The following is an 18,146-nucleotide window of genomic DNA, read 5'->3' on the forward strand; positions in this document are numbered from 1 at the left end:
AAGTATTGTGACAATGGCCATTTTATTCTCTAGGGTGTTAGAAAAAAAATATATATACATTTGGCTTGTGGGCATGTGAAGCCCACAAGCATCCTGTTACGGGACACGGCGCTGCTGAGTGACCAGCTGTCAACTACTAGGTTGCCATCACAACGGGGGCGGTGTCGGAAGTGCCCTCCCATTGTGATGGCAACAAAGCCCTTCGCGCTGCCCACTGCCTCCTGAGAAATGATGACACACATCTCCAGGGAGCAGTAGCGGGCAAAGGTGCTGAGGGAAGTGACGTAAGGAGCCTAGGAGAGTAAGGAAGAAGGTTTCAAGGGACCACATAACAATAGGCATTAAGAGGTGAGTAAAAAAAAAAATCCAATATTTTATTTTATATTATTTCATGCACAGTAATGCCTTTTTTTTGGGGGGGGGGGGGGGGTGGTTAATTTGTCCTTGTGGTAAAAGGGGGTAAAAAAGAGCAAAGTTTTTTTTTTACTATATTACTGTTGTCTAAAGAAAGATTGATTGATTTATTCTGTTTACTTTGCAGACTGGAATGGGGCATTTGAAAGTTACAAGTGAAGGTCTTCGTCTTGAAGGAGAATCAGAGTTCCTTTATCCACTCTATGCCAAAGAAATTCGTTCAAGGGCGGTAAGTCTTTTATAGACATAAATGTTGAGGGAAAGCATGCTTTATATGGAGACTGGGGCATAGAAACCATAGAGAGGAAAGCGTCAAACAATAGTGGAAGAGGACATGGAGGTGAATGTAAAGTTATGAGCTACGTACGACAGGAAAATATTATTTGCAGGTATTTATTAGCTGAACAAAGAAGATTCCCCGCTCACTTTCACAGAAAGGGGGAAGGGGGAAAGGCTGCTGGAACATGTTACATGTTTCACCTTAAATACAGGTGGAACATGTTACACATTTCAAGCTTATCCTTAACATTTGTAATTGGTGATTTTTTTTAAAAGCCTAACAAGCTATTGGTTTAGCGTTAACTATAAATGATGGCCCTGGAATTATTGGTAACGCTTTCCTCTGCTATGCATGGATCCTTATGCAAGGTTTCTATAATTAATCTTGTCTGTACTGTACTGGCAGATGTCATTATCAGTTGTAAATTAGATTTGAGCCCTGTCTGTTCTAATAAAAAGTTAAAAATCTAGAATCTGGGTTTCTGCATAATCTGAGCTTCTGTTAATGAGGGGAAAGTCAGTGAGGACAGATTGAGATTTCTCTCATTTCAAGTTGTTCAGAGTAGCTTGATATCTGCTTGAGGCCTGAGGCCTGCTCCAAACACCTAGAGAGGTAAGAAATACATATATCCTTTATTTTATTATCTTTAGGTATTTTTAGGAGCTGTGTGAATGTGGACACATAACCAATATATAGTGGAGTTTTCTCAAATTTGATTGCAAAAGAAGAAATAAACTTTAAAGTACGGTATCTCACAAAAGTGAGTACACTCCTCACATTTTTGTAAATATTTTATTATATATTTTCATGTGACAACACTGGAGATATTACACTTTGCTACAATGTAAAATAGTGAGTATACATTTGTTGTCCCCTTTGAAATAACTCAACACACAGCCATTAATGTCTAAACCACTGGAAACAAAAGTGAGTACATCCCTAAGTGAGAATGTCCAAATTGGGCCCAAAGTGTAAATATTTTGTGTGGCCACCATTATTTTCCAGAATTGGCTTAACCCTCTTGGACATGGAGTTCACCAGAGCTTCATAGGTTGTCACTGGAGTCCTCTTCCACTCCTCCATGACGACATCACAAAGCTGGTGGATGTTAGATTTTTAGTTTTAGGTCAAGAGACTTGCTTGGCCAGTCCATCACTGCTACTGACGTAGCACAACTGCAGAGGCTGGTCGGCATGCGGTTACAACAAAAAATTCTTCTATTATACTGTTATTGATTTTTTTTATCTATTTACACATGTATTCCCTGTTAAAGCGGTAAACCCGCAAAACTAGACGAAATACCATGTCATCTCTGTTTTTAAGAACTTTTTGGTCCTGTTTTTTGTATCAATACATTTTTGGAAGGGAGATTTTTAAAAGATCAGAGGGCTAGGTGGAATAGATGGATGTATCAATACATTTTTGGAAGGGAGATTTTTAAAAGATCAGAGGGCTAGGTGGAATAGATGGATGTATCAATACATTTTTGTAAAATTTTCATGAATGTTTTGGCACTCTATTTGTATTCTTATATATTGTACTGAGATAGTCCACTTGCCCCTTTGCCTCTGGTGAGTTCTGGTTGGGATCCAGACTCCCAAACCTCTATCCTATTTAACTTGAATGATGGTCACATGAAAAGATATAATAAAATATTTACAAAAATATGAGGGGTGTACTCACTTTTGTGAGATACTGCATGTTTAATTGAAGGCTAGATTGCTTTATTAGTAACAAATAACTGGACACTGACCCTGCCTATAACTAGCCTTCGCAGCAAGAAGCACATGGAAGGGCAATGCATGCAAAACAAATCAAAGAGAATTCCCAGCTCAACTCGCCAGCCAGTCTGCTACCAACCGAATTGTCCTGTCTAACAGTATGCGTTAAAAACAGGAGTTTAGTTAGCACACATTTGCAAATGCATGCGTAAGCTGCAGAGCCGCTCCAAGGCACCCCAATATTTCTGCAGTCCTAACTCTTGTAAATTTATGAGAGCCTCCACAGTGGGAGCATGTGCATTCTAATAGATAGATAGAGGGAAGCCTTAGCCTGGAAGTTGCCTAGCCCTCCTTAACCACTTGCCGACCTGCTCACGCAGATATACTGCGGCAGGTCAGCTCCCCTGTGCAAACTGACGTACCTGTATGTCAGTCCACAAAAGAAGGATAACAAATGTGCTGTCGGAGCGGCACAGAGAACTGACTATGTAAACAAGGCATTTCCCTGTTCTGCCTAGTAACATGACAAAGATCCTCTGTTCCCTTTCATCTGGAACATTGATCTCTGTCATGTTTCAATAAGCCCATCCCCCCTACAGTTAGAACACGCTGAGGGAACAGCCTTGATCGCCCCCCAGTGTTAACCCCCTTCCCTGCCAGTGTAATTTTTACATTGATTGTGCATTTTTTTTAGCACTGATCAATGTAATAATGTCACTGGTCCCCAAAAAGTGTAATTTGGGGTCAGATTTGTCCACCGCAAATCACAGATCATTGCCATTACAGTAAAAATAATAACAAAAATATAAAAGTCCCTAAATCTATCCTGTAGTGGTAGACGCAATAATTTTTGTGCAAACCAATCAATATAAGCCTATTGCAATTTTTCTTACCAAAAATATAGCAGCCGAAATTGATCGATACATTTTTTTTATATATATATATTTTTTTGGATATGTATTATAGCAAAAAGTAAAAAAAAAATAGTTTTTATTTTTTATATTTTTGGTCTTTTTCTGTTTATATGCAAAAAATAAAAACCACAGAGGTGATAAAATACCACCAAAAGAAAGCTCTATTTGTGGGAAAAAAAGGGCGTCAATTCTGTTTGGATATGGCGTTGCATGACCGCGCAATTGTCAGTTAAATCGATGCAGTGCTGTATCGCAAAAAATGCTCTGGTCATTAAGGGGGTAAAACCATTCGGGGCTGAAGTGGTTTAAGGTACAGGGGCACACTGGACACCCAGCACATAGCACAATGGCTGTAAAGGTGTCCAGTGTGTCCCCACATTAATATTAAATCAGTAACAAACAACTGGCCACTGCCCCCGCCTATAACTAGTGTTGCCACCTGTCTGGGATTCACCTGAAACCTGGACACATTATTCAGACTGGGCTGTGGCTCCCCAAGTAATCAGGATAGTCACACACAAATCTGTTGCTGCCCAGGAGCTGCGGGCGGCTGTATGTGGGTAGTTTCGGCATCACTGGGGGGCAGGGCTGCGGCGCTCTATCTGCACCACATTACTGCTCTCCTTGGGGCATCCAAAGGTGTCCCAGGATGATAAAGAATTCAGGTTTGGCTTTAAGAAAAGGTGGCAACCCTACCTATAACTGGCATTCACAGCAAGGAGCACGTAGAAGGGAAACACGTGCAAAACAAAACCAAAGATTGCGTTATTAAACAATAACAGGTAAATATAATTATCAGGAACGCAGCAGCTGACAAGGTGTGAACATTTTACTTCTCTATTGTGCTGCATATTTACTGACCAAATTAAATTGTTCTATACAGTCCGTTTGACATAATTAATTAATTGTCCTCTCTGTTGCAGCTTTTTCACTTGTACCGTTTTATTTTGAACAGTTAGCATTTTTCCTTTGCTGGTTACAGAATTATTCTTTAATTGTGGAATAACATATCTCCGCAGTCATTTCGAGCAATAGATTAAATGTCTCTTTTAAAAACTGTTGATGATCATAGAAAGCTGCTTTTTAACTAAATCCAGTGTGATTTATACTCTGTATGTTCCTTTGTGACATTTAATCTATTGTAATAAATGTCTTGTTGAGAACATTCTCTTTATTTTACTGTGGCACCCTCAATTATATTCACAGTTAATACCAAACACCTCTGGTTATGAATTATAGCATTAACACTGATGGGGAATAGTTGCTGGGTAGATTGTTTATATTGAAGGCCAACTCTTGGCTTCTGTAAAAATGAACCATGCAGTGGGGTCTCCCCCTCACAGTGCGTCCTTTTTTAGTCCTTATTTAGCAAAGGTGGAATGGAATAAAAATACTTAACTTACTCCACACTCCTGCAGGTTTCCTCCTCTCTGGGTAGCCGGTACTCAGAAGCCATTCACTTCACTCCTTGACTAGTTGCAGCTCTCTGATGTCATCATGTACAATGCAGGCCCAACAATTCTGCCTTGTCCAAGAGGACATGGAGGGCTTTTCTATACTCCACAAAGTTGGACAAAGGAGGGGAAACCTGGCTGCCAGGGGAGGCAGTAACAATAAGGTAAATATTTGTACCTATTCACCCCCCCCAGCCAAACCCACTTTTACCCGAGGCAGCACACGTGGAAGCCCACTGCATGGATAGATTTATCAGCAGCCTGGAGTTGGGATTTAAGTTTTCAAGAAATAAAGCCCTTTACAGTGTGCCAAGACTTTTCAACAAAGGATGGAGACGTTTACAGTCAGATTATTTAACACCGATCATACTTATTGTAGAAAACATAGTTCATTAATTGTTGTACGAGCCCTGGCTTGAAGTTAATGCAAGTTGTGTTGAAGTTTCCCCAAAGTAGTGCAGGGACCTTTTTCTAAGTTGGAGTGACCAATTGGAGTGGGCACAACTTGTAATGCGACTTTGAACTCTCAAGTCACATGACAAGTCATGGCAGTGACACTGCTTCTCAATATTTAACCTTAAAGTATCAAACTCAAAAGAGTGCTAAATGTGTTATGTTCACAGTATTATTTTTTATGATGATCTTTGCGCAATATATATAATAAAACAAATTTATCTAAACGTATACAGGTATACACTTTTAGAACACCTTCAATTACCCCTCTAAATAATAAAGTGACAACGTGCCTAATATGATGCATGTGATGCAAAGAATAAACAATTTCTTAAATGTTTATAAAGAAATGTGCCAATGAGTCAGGTGTCTTGAATGTATCAAATAAGTCCTTTTAAATTAAATATAATACATTTCAAAAATCCTCATTCCACTTCTTGGACTCATCCTTTAAGTGATCACTCAAATCGAGTATTTTATTTAAATGGACTCATTTTATATATCATAGACACTTGAATCATTTGCACATTTATTTATTTATACGCATTAATTTTCTTTTCTTTGCATTACTTGCAATATTAAGCACTTTGTCACTTACGATGTCATTGAGGACGTTATGAAACTATGTACCTATAGATCAATTTGTTGTCTATTTTGTGAATGCCATTTAGTACAGAGAATTATGGAAGATAATACTGTAAGCATAGGACATTTAGAACTTTTTGGATTTGACACTTTATAAGTTAAAGGTTGAGAAGTGGCACACCTTTTGAGATCAGCAATCACCCCTATAATCACCAGTGTTGTATAAATATTGTTTGTAGTCTACGACACATTGCGTGTACAATCACCCCTATAATCACCAGTGTTGTATAAATATTGTTTGTAGTCTACGACACATTGCGTGTAGTCTAAGGTCCAGCCTAGGACACGACAGAAAAATGACACGTTTTGTACAAAGTAAATAGCACATATTGCATACCATGTTTCATATGAATATACAGGCTTTTTGAATATTTTGAGATTTTTTACATTTATTTATAATGCAATTTAGCATTAAAAACCAAGTGCCAGTTTGAACAGTCATTGATTCTCTCTATGTGATTTATACAGTACAGTGCATGATGCAAATCAATCTTCGCAACAGAAAAAAAACATTCTGAAGTTCCTGAAGATGATAATGTATCCCTTAAACCTGCATGCAGGTCCAACATCAAGATATTAGAGTTGCACAATTCTGGCTAAAATGAGAATCACAATTTTTTTTGCTTAGAATAAAGATCACAATTGTCTCAACCTAACATCATCTTTCACATTATACCAAAAAATTGGCCTAACTTTACTGATTCGTTTTTTTAAAATTCATTGATTGCAATTTTTTTGAGATTAATCATGCAGCTCTACTAGATAGCAAATTTAACTGTTTTATATCACCTTATCACTTTATTAGTCTGTCTACTGCTATGTTCATTTGACTATGACAGCTGTTTACATTTGACAATGTGATATTCACCTATAGACAGCACCTCAGTTTTCTTTGTTTACAAATGTTTTATTGAAATATTTAAGACAAGTACAAAATATATAAGCACAGAGGGAGATCGGTAAGTACATACGACAACTTGTGAAGTATGTCTATGACTAGAGCATTGGAAGAAGGAAACTCCTAAACATAGTACATACACTTAGTAAGCTGACCAATATTCCCATTTAAAATCAAAAATAGGCATGGAGTCCATGAGGTTAGGATGCACCCTTTTCTTCAATCTGATAGACTCGAAGAAGCTAAGACAATTTTTGATGGGGGGGGGGACCACTGAGAGTTCCATAAATAGGATCCACATCTGATAGGTCAGTGTTATAGGTACCCCTGTTACAGTATTTGAAACCAGCACCTCAGTTTTCATTTGATTTACTGATACCAATAAAACATTGAAACTAAAAAACGAAAATTCAACATGTTGCAACTTATCAGTCCTTAAAGTGTTACTAGAGTCAAAAATATGTTTTTTTTATTAACCGGTTCCCGACCGGCGCACGCCGATGTACGTCGGCAGAATGGCACGGGCAGGCATATTGGCGTACAGGTACGTCCAATCTTCAAAGCCGCCCTGCCATCGCGAGCGCTCGCGTGTCGGTTGGGACCCCTGTGAGTCCGGTCGCGGGTCCCGCAGACTCGATCGCCGGGGGCATACCCCTGATTGTCTCACGGGGCGGCTGAATGGAGGAAATGCCGTGTAAACAGAATTTCCCCATTCTGCCTAGCAACTAGTGACGCTGATCTCTGCTCCATGTGATTGGAGCAGAGATCAGTGTTCACTAAATGAAAGCCCAACCCCCAACAGTTAGTAACACATGCCTAGGAACACTTAACCCCTACACTGCCACCCACTGGTTAACCCCTTCACTGCCAGTGTCATTTACACAGGAATCACTGCATTTATATAGCAGTGATTACTGTATAAATGACAATGGTCCCAAAAATGTGTCAAAAATGTCCAATGTGTCCGCCGCAATGTCACAGTCACAATAAAAATCGCTGATCGCCGCCATTACTAGTAAAAAAAATAATAATAAAAAATGATTAATAAAAATGCCATAAAACTATCCCTATTTTGTAAACGCTATAACTTTAGCGCAAACCAATCAATAATCGCTTATTGCGATTTTTTTTACCAAAGATATGTAGAAGAATACATATCGGCCTAAACTGAGGGAAAAAAATGTTTTTTTATATATTTTAAATATTATTTTAAAAAATAAAACCCGCAGGGGTGATCAAATACCACCAAAAGAAAGCTCTATTTGTGGGAAAAAAAGGACGTCAATTTTGTTTGGGAGCCATGTCGCACGACCGCGCAATTGCCAGTTAAAACGACACAGTGCCGAATCGCAAAAAGTGGTCTGGTCTTTGACCAGCAAAATGGTCCGGTCTGTAAGTGGTTGAAATAACATACATGTTATACTTACCTGCTTTATGCAGTGTTATTGCACAGAGTGGCCCCGGTCCTCCTCTTTTGGGGTCCCCGGGGGGATCTTAGCTCCTCCTCTTCTTTTGACGGGCTACCATAGCCAGCCGCTGGCTATGGGGAGAGCGTAGATTGCATGCTCCCGACCTGTGTGTCTATGGAGTCAAGCTCTATAGACTTACACAGCGGGACTTAGGCGCGCCCCCCACTTTCTCTTCACTGCATCTGATTGGCAATGGCTCCAGCTGCTGCTCTAATGCTGCGTAAAGAGGAAAGGAGGGGTGAATAGATGCAGCCGTGCACATCGCTGATCTCTTCTCCCTTCTCTTCCCCTTCACACAGGGATGGGGGGGCACAGAGAAACTGCAATACACTATATTACAATGTTGTTTATATGTTTAGTTATCCTTTAAAAAAAATCTGTTTACAATTTTTTGACATATGGTCCAAACTCTTCAAGAGCCAAGATAACAAGATATCTGTTTAACATTTTTTTTCTTTTGACACCATGCGTTACTGTATCAGAACTGCCTAAAATGTTGTAAAAGTTGACAGTATCATTGGAATTGAGTTTTATTGCTGAATATCGAACCCCACCTACCCACATTGCCAATGCTGTTCACACCTATTAAGTAAGAATAAATGTGGCACACTTTTGGAGGAAGGATAATCACACACATGTGGATGTATTTCATAAAGCAGTGCAAAGAGCATTGGTTATGTGCAAAATACAGTAACCTAGAACAATCAGAGGAGGAAAATTCTGTTAAATACAAAGTCTGTTTTTTTCAAAGGAACCTTAGGATTTAGTTTAAGCTGTCTGTACCATGCTAGGTCATTTCCCTTCACTTCCTGCCCTGAATAATGTAACAGGGAATTATAGGAAATCATAGACAATTGTAACTGGGACATTTCTCTCCACTGGAAGATTTACCATCACTTCTTACACTGGTGACAACATTTTGCATTTCCCATCACTTTCTTACCTGATTACAATGGTCAACAGAGATAGTAGAGTGGATGAATCTCTCCAGTGCAGGTACAGCTATCAGAGGTTACAACCTTTCCTGACACTATCCAAAATGTAAAAAATATAGGTTTGCCTTTAGATTCACTTTAAAGGGGATGTAAAGATAAAAATGTTTTAACCTATTACCACTCTCTGTTACCTACTGATTTCTAATAAGTTGATGATTTCCTTACAAAATATTTTATTATCTGTTAAATTTGTATGTAATAATCATCCTCCTGCTATTTTCCAGCGATTCTTTCCTCTACTTCCTGGTTTGCGGTGCGCGTGCATTAAAGCGACATCACGGCAACCACGGAACTACATTTCCCATTATGCTTAGCGCCATTGCACATGCACAGTGGCTTTTTTTCATTTAACAAGAACGTGCAATGTACTCGTTCACACGCCGCCTAAATTAAACGCCCATTCCCGCCTCCCCAGCTTCCCCAGCACGCATATATTAACAAAATGGTAATGTGTACAATGTTCTACTGTTCAGTGAAACAAAGGCATGGATGAGCATATAATGGGATGGATGGATAGAAAAGGGAGAAATGTGAAGGTGGGATGTATGAAAAACGAATATTACAGCTTAGGCAATGTTGTGGAGGAGAGGGCGTTTTTGTTTTGTGTAGGAGGAAGAGACACATAATGCATGCTGGTGAATGACTACAGTAAAGGCAACAATCTAAATAGACTTTACTATGTTATATTACTATGATATATTAACAATTCCAAAATGCCAGTAATTTTATAGTCTACTATATCGTTTGGTTCAACATTACCTTGTTGTTTTAAAAAAAGTTTTGAAGCTGCTGCTGTTTTCTTTTATAAGAAACTCTAGACGAGCTAACGATTAGGAATCCAAGTCTGAAGGCAGCAAGGGGGCAGAGTCAAGGCAGGGCAGTGAAGATTAGTGCAGATTAAAAATAAAGCACAGGAGGCGGCGCTGCGGTGGCATAGACATGCCCACTAACCCCCAGCCCCTGTGTCTCTGTGATACATAGAGAGTGTCTCCACGCAGGGCTGTAGTCTTAGGGAGGGGGCAAGCATGATCACTCACCACCAGGCAAAACGGCTCAACTGACGGTGACAAGCTCCATGAAGAATAACAGGAAGCGAGTATTTCAAACAAGGATTAGTGACATTTAGAAGACAACTCGAAGGAACAGGTAAGTGAACTAGCACTGCATTAGCTTAAAGGAAGCTAGTTAGTAAATAAAAGACGAACCTTTACAACCCCTTTTACATTTTTGACTACAGTAACCAGGTAAGTCATTACTAAAGTTAGACATCACTATTGCAGTCTGTACTTCCTAAATTGTGTTATTGTCCATACATCAGACACATCTATGTGGAAATATTCAGTGTAATCAAAAAAGCGATGAATCCACTTGTTTCCCAGTGCAACCATACCTAACTCATCACGACAGTGGAATGTTTGGACTGTTGTTATTCAAATTGTTCTAAAGCACTTAACAACCCAATGGTGCCAATGACTTGTAGAAGAATCCAGTTAGATTAGATTTTATTTTTTTAATGCAAGTTAAAAAAAAATAGTGGGGTTGGTTTCCCATAGATACTTTGGGGTTGATTTACTAAAGGCAAAAAGACTGTGCGCTTTGTAAAGTGTAGTTGCACTCTGTGAGCGCAGTTGCTCCAGAGCTTAGTAAATAAAGTAAAGCTTCAGTTTGCAAAAAATACCCAATCACGTGCAAGGAAAAAAAAACCAGCATTTTTGCTTGCACATGATTGGATGATGGAAGTCAGCAGAGCTTCTACTCATTTACTAAGTTCTGGAGCACCTGCACTTGCAGGGTGAAACTGCCCTTTGCAAAGCACACAGTCTATTTGCCTTTAGTAAATCAACCCCTATATCCACTTTGCTTTCTTCCTCTGTTTTTATAAAATAAGCCAACGTGATGTGAATTCTACAAGTGGCATTTTTTTTATAGCTGTACCATTAATTTGTAATAATGAATTTTTTTTTCTTCCACAGGACAATTCCTTAGTTCTTCATTCATCGCAGAATGTGACTGTCAATGCACGGAACGATGAGGGGAAGATCACTGGCAGATTGACAGTAGGTAAGACAAAGTTGCTGTACTGGGTTCTTTACATATGTAAAAGGTTTGACTATAGAGAGCTACTCTTTTTAATCACATTGTGAAACTGTTTACATAGCTACTTGCAAATAGAAAGTATCAGTATAAAGGTGGGTATGATCCGACCAACAAATCTTTTTCTCTTTTTATAGATATGTACAAAAGCATGCTGACATCACTCTACTGTGTACGTTTTTGGATTTCAAAAACAGGCTATTTCTTCCCGTCACATTTTAGTAGTAACAGAATTTGGCCAGCAGGAAAATTCAGTATAGTAGAGAACCCCCCCCCTTAAAGTGTATTTACATGTTTGCAGTCACATTTGAGAAAACCCACAGTGTATGTTTATTATGTATTCCCATTAACAGAGCATTCTAGAAAAAAAAAAAATGACTATGTAATATTTATTAACTTTTAGATGTTTCTGAGGAGAATGCCTCATGGCAGATTGCAAACATTTTGGAACAGTCTCACAGTATCTCTGTCTCAATGTAAGCAGGTCCTCTCCAGTAAGGGGCCTGCTACAGAACACGGCTGTTTCAAGGTCTGGCAACTCTTCCCAGAGACATATCTCAGCCAACACAAAACACACATTCTTCCTTTTGTGCATAATTGGTGGGTTGTAAACCCTTCACTCACCATTCCCCCAAGTCACCTTTGGCAATGACACACACCTGGTTGGAAGCACTCATCACACAGGGCCTTGCATCTCCTTCATGGTTCCAAATCAGGGCTCTCATTGTCCAGCTGAACATCGGAGGCCCATGTGAATTGGGGGCCCTGGTCACCTGACACATGTTCTGTGGGGGGATCTGCTCCTCATCACCAGGTGAATGGCATCTTCCCCCTATATAGACAGTACCCCAGCGCTGCTAAAACATGTGTAGTAATAAAAGGATATATACTACAAATTATATATTATTATTATTATTATTAATGTAGCACCCTCTACCAATAGGTTGGTGCTAGTAATAGCTTTTTACTAGGAACTGCCAGCACAGGCAAATTTAGGCAGGCCTATGCTGCAAGCTAGGCCTGTCTGTTTTGATCTAGGGGCTGGGAATAGTCAGAGTAGCAGTCGGTGTGACCACCTGTGCTCTAGCTCTGAGGCGCCTCCCCTGCTTCCAGGGAGAATTTTCTGGAAGAGGGGCAGGGCCTAGAACTGGAGTGGCAGGCAGCTTGTGTGGGAGCCCTGACCAATCCCCAACTGGAATTGACAGGGGACAGGCCTCCTATGTAAGCTGAGGTAACATGCCACTGGGGGGGAGAAGTCGGCTGAGTGAAGTGAGGAATGGAATACTAGGCAGCCAGCAGGAGGGCACCCCCATCTGGGGGGGGGTTCACCGATTGCAGGAGGAGGCCCAGGGAGATATTGTGAAGGAACTTTGCCTCTATGCGACCATTGGCATTGTCTTTGTCACCACACAGTCGGTGATGAAGAAATCCTGGACCAAAGGGGGCAGGTAAAGCTGTTGGAACATATGGTCCGGTCAAGTTCCTCATCAAGGACAGTAAAAGGTTGGTGTTACCACAGTGGAGGGCTGGATGTGCCAGGAAGTCTGTGAGGGAACTTTGCTTCTAAATGGTCATTAGCAAAGACTTCATAATTTACACTGTGAACGATGGGGAGTCCTGGATCAGAGGAGAGATCAAATAAATGTGGCCCGAGGACACAGTTTTTTTGCAAATTGGGCTGGCTGGGAACAGTAGTCCACCGTCCATGAGAAAGCTTTTAAACTACTAGGCCTTCGGGGAGAGGTACTGCAGGCCTCAGGTCTAGTAGCAGCGAGCAACCAGAGCCTGCTAAAGGACTTATTCAGAGTGGATCTTTCTTGCCTTAATAGAAGAAGATGTGACATTGCTTCAGTTCAGAATAAGTTTTTGCAGGAGGGGAACTTGAGGATAAGTTTTGTGCAGGAGGAAAGAGGTTTCTTAGAACATCATTTCTACAGGGTCAAAAGTGGTGTCCTCTCTACATGGTATTGAATGAGGAATCCTTGGAAGCAAATAGTCTGTGGGAGTAGAGCAGAGGAGCAACAGTCTGCATGGAGATGCAGGAGAAGAAACATAACTTTTACAGATGCACCTCATACCTTCTGGCTCTAAATATGTGCTAGTGTGTATATTCTCTAAAATGTGATAGCAATTAAACTATCCTATGGGCATCCTATATACCCTTTTCCCCAACCAAGTTGTACCCCCCCCCCCCCCCCCCGAATAAAACAAAACCAGCAAAAGACTGTTCATTGTCTCTGCAAGTGATGTATGAAGTCTGGCAGCAGGGTAAATTGGTGGATTGTCTGTTACTAGTGGCAACTACACCGCTACATTATAAAAAAAAAATATGTGAAATCATCAATACCAATGTTGTATGACAAGAGCAGCTCCACCACAGTATTACATCAAAACCAAAAATAAATAGTGTATTGCTCCTCAAAAAATGTATAATATATATCAAACATAGTAAATAAGTATACAATTCATGATATGCAAGGGGAAGATTTACCAAATTTGGAGAACTTAGAAGCTTTGCAGGGTAGCCAATCATCTTCTAACTTCCGCTTATTCTGTTAAGCTGTGACAATAAAACCTGGACGCTGATTTGCTTCTATGCAAAGCTGCACCAGTTTTTTACGCTCCCGTTTTAGTAAATGCCCCCAAAGTGTCCATATACAGTCCACTGAGCAAAACGCCAGGTGCTCAACACAATTGCTTTGAAGAAACTGTTCATAAATTGAAATTCAAATCTTAAATGTGCATTCTGCACAAGAAATACACATTACAATGTGTATCACTTCACAGTGCCCCATTCAGATGTATACTCACATATTTAGGTGGTCCCCGCTATCAATGTAAGGTCAATAACAGGTTAATAGGGCAACCACTCCACCCGGTTCCTACTCAGATCGGCAGACATGTCTCCAGAGTTCCTCATTTAATCCAAGGTGTAAGCACCAGAATCATCTTTAAATATGCAAACTCATAAGAACAAGGAAATCCTCATAGTGTTTACCACTCATTCATTTTAATAAATAAAATAAAATTGCACTTACAATCGTAAAGCATGCATCGGCATGTAATTGCGTTTAGGATAGTACATAAGCCCAGTGGCTGCTGACCTACTGTCTGTCTTCCCAGTGTGATGTAACAAGTTACAAGTGTTCCCCCTGATCACTACAGCACCCAACCTGACCAGGTTTGCAACACTTTTAGATTCGGGATACACCCCACCAGCACTTATGACCTAACTATGTGCTGTCCCAACCTACACTCTCATATAGGTATCAGGCATCTTCCTGAATCACCATTCTCCAGCCAGAGGCCCAGTCCACATCTTTTAATAAAATTGTAAGACCACTTAAAGTAATTATCACTTCTTTGCAGATATTTTCACAGCATATTTTCAATAAATAATATCAACTTCATTGGTATTTAACAAGTCCTTGTCCCAAAATCAGAGGTATACTTTAGTCATAACTTAATATCAGGGAAGCCTACCAAGGAAAGAGGAAATAGTCCTTAGCCCTAAAACTCAATTTTCATATTCCTTTACAGCTCAACTCCCCTAAAAAATCTTACCAGGAAGAGAACTGCAATAACCTCACTTTCTGGAGAATTTAAGGATGAAATCTAACTTAAAAGAGGGTCAACCAAATGACCCCTGCCTACACCCACACACCCTGAACTATCCCTCACTTAGGCTAGGTTCATACTAACCAATGCTCTGAAAAGGGATTCAGAGTGCAGTCCCCCCTGCACTCAGTGAGTGACAGTGAGTCAGTTGCCTGTTTTGACCACCCATCAACCATTATGGTTTTGCAAAGATTATTGCCGCATTGCATTGGGTCCGCTGTAGAGTGTTGTTCAGAGACATACCGCATGAGCCCTAAAAGTCAGTAACAGCTGAAGAGAGTTACAGTTTAGCAGGAGAATGACATATGAATTCTGTTCAGGAAGAGATCGCTTCTATAGTCCTAATGATCTCTAAACACCCGTGTTAGCTCTCTGACCCCAGTGTCATGGCCACCCATTAAAAAAATATAGAGTGAACATAGCATTAAAAAGATGACATCAGATCATTCCTGTGCTTATTTTGTATCAACGTGAAGGCAACAGGTATTCTTTTATCTACATTAGTAGAAGTGGTAGAATGTATTCTCTGAACTGACTATACCTGCAGCCAAAACAAATAGAATACACACGATTCATGTGGTTCATCTTATAAAGCAGTATGTGTTTATTCTGCAACTGGCCTCAGGTGTGTTGTTCATCTCCAGCAGAGAAAGCTTTAATCAAGAACTATCTATGACAGCCGCAGCCTTTTTCCTTCTTTCGCTGCGCTCCTTTAGAAGCTTGCTGTATCTATTCAGAATATGCCTTCAAGTCCCTCGTATTGTGTTGTCTCTCTTATTCGTAGTACGCATGAATGCAAACCATATTTTATCATGAAATTCATTAAGTTCTAATTGGCAGCTCCACAAAGCAATTAACTTTTTGCCTCTGTATGCTCTGGGCATCGAGTGTTGATCCATCTATTACCTTAGATATTTGCTTCTCCTTCAGTAAGTATCATGAATAATTAAAATATTGTATTTTCACTGACTAAAAAAGAAAGTTGTAATTTTGGCCTGCTTGAAACTTGGCACTTGATTAATATCTTTTTGGTGTAAACAAACAAAAAAAACATACTAGTGATATATAAGCAACAGAACATTCAAATATGGAGAAATTATAAACAACATAACATTCAAATACTGAGAATTTATGTTAAAATGTTATTATAGTGAAGAAAAAATGGTGACACTTCCAATGTCCCAATGAAATGTAAGAATGTATTTAAAGAGCACCTTCAGGCAGCAAGTGTACTCAATCAGAAGACTGCTGGGCAGAAAATATTAAGTGTTAAAATGAGAAATTCCAGTCATTTTATCAACTGTGCGGTGGCACTGTAGCTTTTTTTTGTCACCTGACAACTTTTCTTTGTCCTTTTGTAATGTGATGTGACATCAAGGGGACTACTGTGAGATGGAAGTAAAAACACTCCATATATATATATATATATATATATATATATATATATATATATATATATATATATATGAAGGTGGCATCCTCTTGCACTCTTACATCCACCTGATAGAATCTAGTGAATGTATGGACTGAAGACCAAGTTGTAGCCTTGCAGATCTGAGCCATGGAGGCCTGGTGATGCATTGTCCAAGAAGCACTAACAGCCCTAGTTGAGTGCGCTTTAACATGAAAAGGAGGAGTCTTCCTTTTTATACCATAAGCCTGACAAATAACTTATCTAATCCATCTAGAAAGAGTGGATTTTGACGCTGCCTGGCCTTTTTTAGAGCCTTCTGGCAGGATGAATAAACAATCAGTCTTCCGTATCTGAGTGGTTGCCTGCAGATAAATATTGACTACTCTTACAACATCAAGAGTGTGTAAAGATTCTTCTTCCGCAGACTGCGGATCTGGAAAAAAGGATGGTAGAATCACATCTTGATTTAAATGGAATCCTAAAACCACCTTGGGTAAGAAGGACCGATGCAGGCGCATCAATACTCTGTCCTTGTGAATAATCAAATACAGCTCTTTGCAAGAAAGAGCTGCTAACTCCAATACTCTTCTAGCAGAAGATATAGCCACCAAAAAGACCAACTTCTTAGTCAAAAGAGCTAAAGAAGCATGGTGCATTGATTCAAAAAGTTGTCCCTATAATGCGGACAAAACCAAATTCAGATCCCATGGGCACACTGGAGGTTTAACTGGCGGATTTAATCACAGTGCCCCCTGAACAAAGGCCCAGACAAGGGAATGTGAAGCAAGTGGCTTCTAAAAAAATACTGACAAAGCCGAAATTTGGACCTTGATAGTGCTCAAGGCCAATTTAATCTCTAGGCCTGACTGGAGAAAGGCCAGGAACCTGCTAATGACATACTTTCTAGGATGCCATCCCCAGGGTTCACACCGGAAAACATATGCCTTCCAGATTCTATAGTAAATAAGCCTGGAGGCTGGCTTTCTGGCATTAACCAGAGTGGAAAGGACTGAATCCGAGAGTCCACAGTCTTTCAGAATGTGGGTTTCAGTAGCCAAACCATCAAATATAGACTTCATAAAGCAGGATGGTATATTGGACCTTGTGAGAGTAGATCTGGCCTGAGTGGAAGGACCCAAGGCCTGCCTACTGCCATCTTTACGATTTCTGCATACCAAGGCATCTGGGCCAAGATTGGGCTACTAAAAGGACCGACTTTGTTTCCCTTTTGACTCTCCCCAGGAACCAAGGAAGAAGCAGATTTGGAGGGAAGGCATAGATTAGATTGTACTGACCCCATGGAATTGTCAGAGCATCTGACCTCTGAGAAAGTACATCCCTTGTTCTTGACACAAAGTTGTCCAGTTTCCTGTTGAATCTAAACGCAAACAGGTCTACATCCGAAGTTCCCCACTTTTGACATATGATCTGAAATATGTCAGGGTGTAGAGACCACTCTCCCGGACAAAGCTGCTGGCGGCTTAGAAAATCCTCTTGCCAATTTTCTACCCCTGGAATGAAGACCGCAGATAGGCAAGGAAAATGCGTTCTGCCCATGCAAGAATGCGATTCACTTCTTTTTGGGCATCCAGACTTCTGGTGGCACCTTGGTGATTGATGTAAGCCACTGCTGTGAGATTGTCGGACTGTACCCAAATAGGATGACCTTGTAGTCTGAATGACCGGTTCCTGAGGGCCAAGTAAATTGCCCAAATTTCTAGGATATTGATGGGCAAGAGCCTTTTCGGCCACGGACCATCTTCCCTGAGTGCATGTT

At 40.2% G+C, this 18,146-nt stretch overlaps 1 protein-coding gene across 5 annotated transcripts in view; it reads left to right on the top strand.

Annotated features, from left to right (window-relative positions):
• Positions 1–18,146, top strand: part of SGCG (sarcoglycan gamma) — a 606,007-nt gene that overhangs the window by 403,997 nt on the left and 183,864 nt on the right. For all 5 annotated transcript variants that reach the window (XM_077484022.1, XM_077484023.1, XM_077484024.1 and 2 more), the window contains exons 3-4: positions 542–643; positions 11,217–11,304. In XM_077484022.1, the coding sequence (XP_077340148.1) occupies positions 542–643; positions 11,217–11,304 (190 nt within the window). The remainder of the gene's footprint in view (positions 1–541; positions 644–11,216; positions 11,305–18,146) is intronic.

The sequence above is a fragment of the Lithobates pipiens genome, unplaced genomic scaffold, assembly GCF_037356315.1.
Source record: "Lithobates pipiens isolate NorthernLeopardFrog02 unplaced genomic scaffold, aLitPip1_a1.2 Scaffold_16, whole genome shotgun sequence".
NCBI classification, from domain to species: domain Eukaryota; kingdom Metazoa; phylum Chordata; class Amphibia; order Anura; family Ranidae; genus Lithobates; species Lithobates pipiens.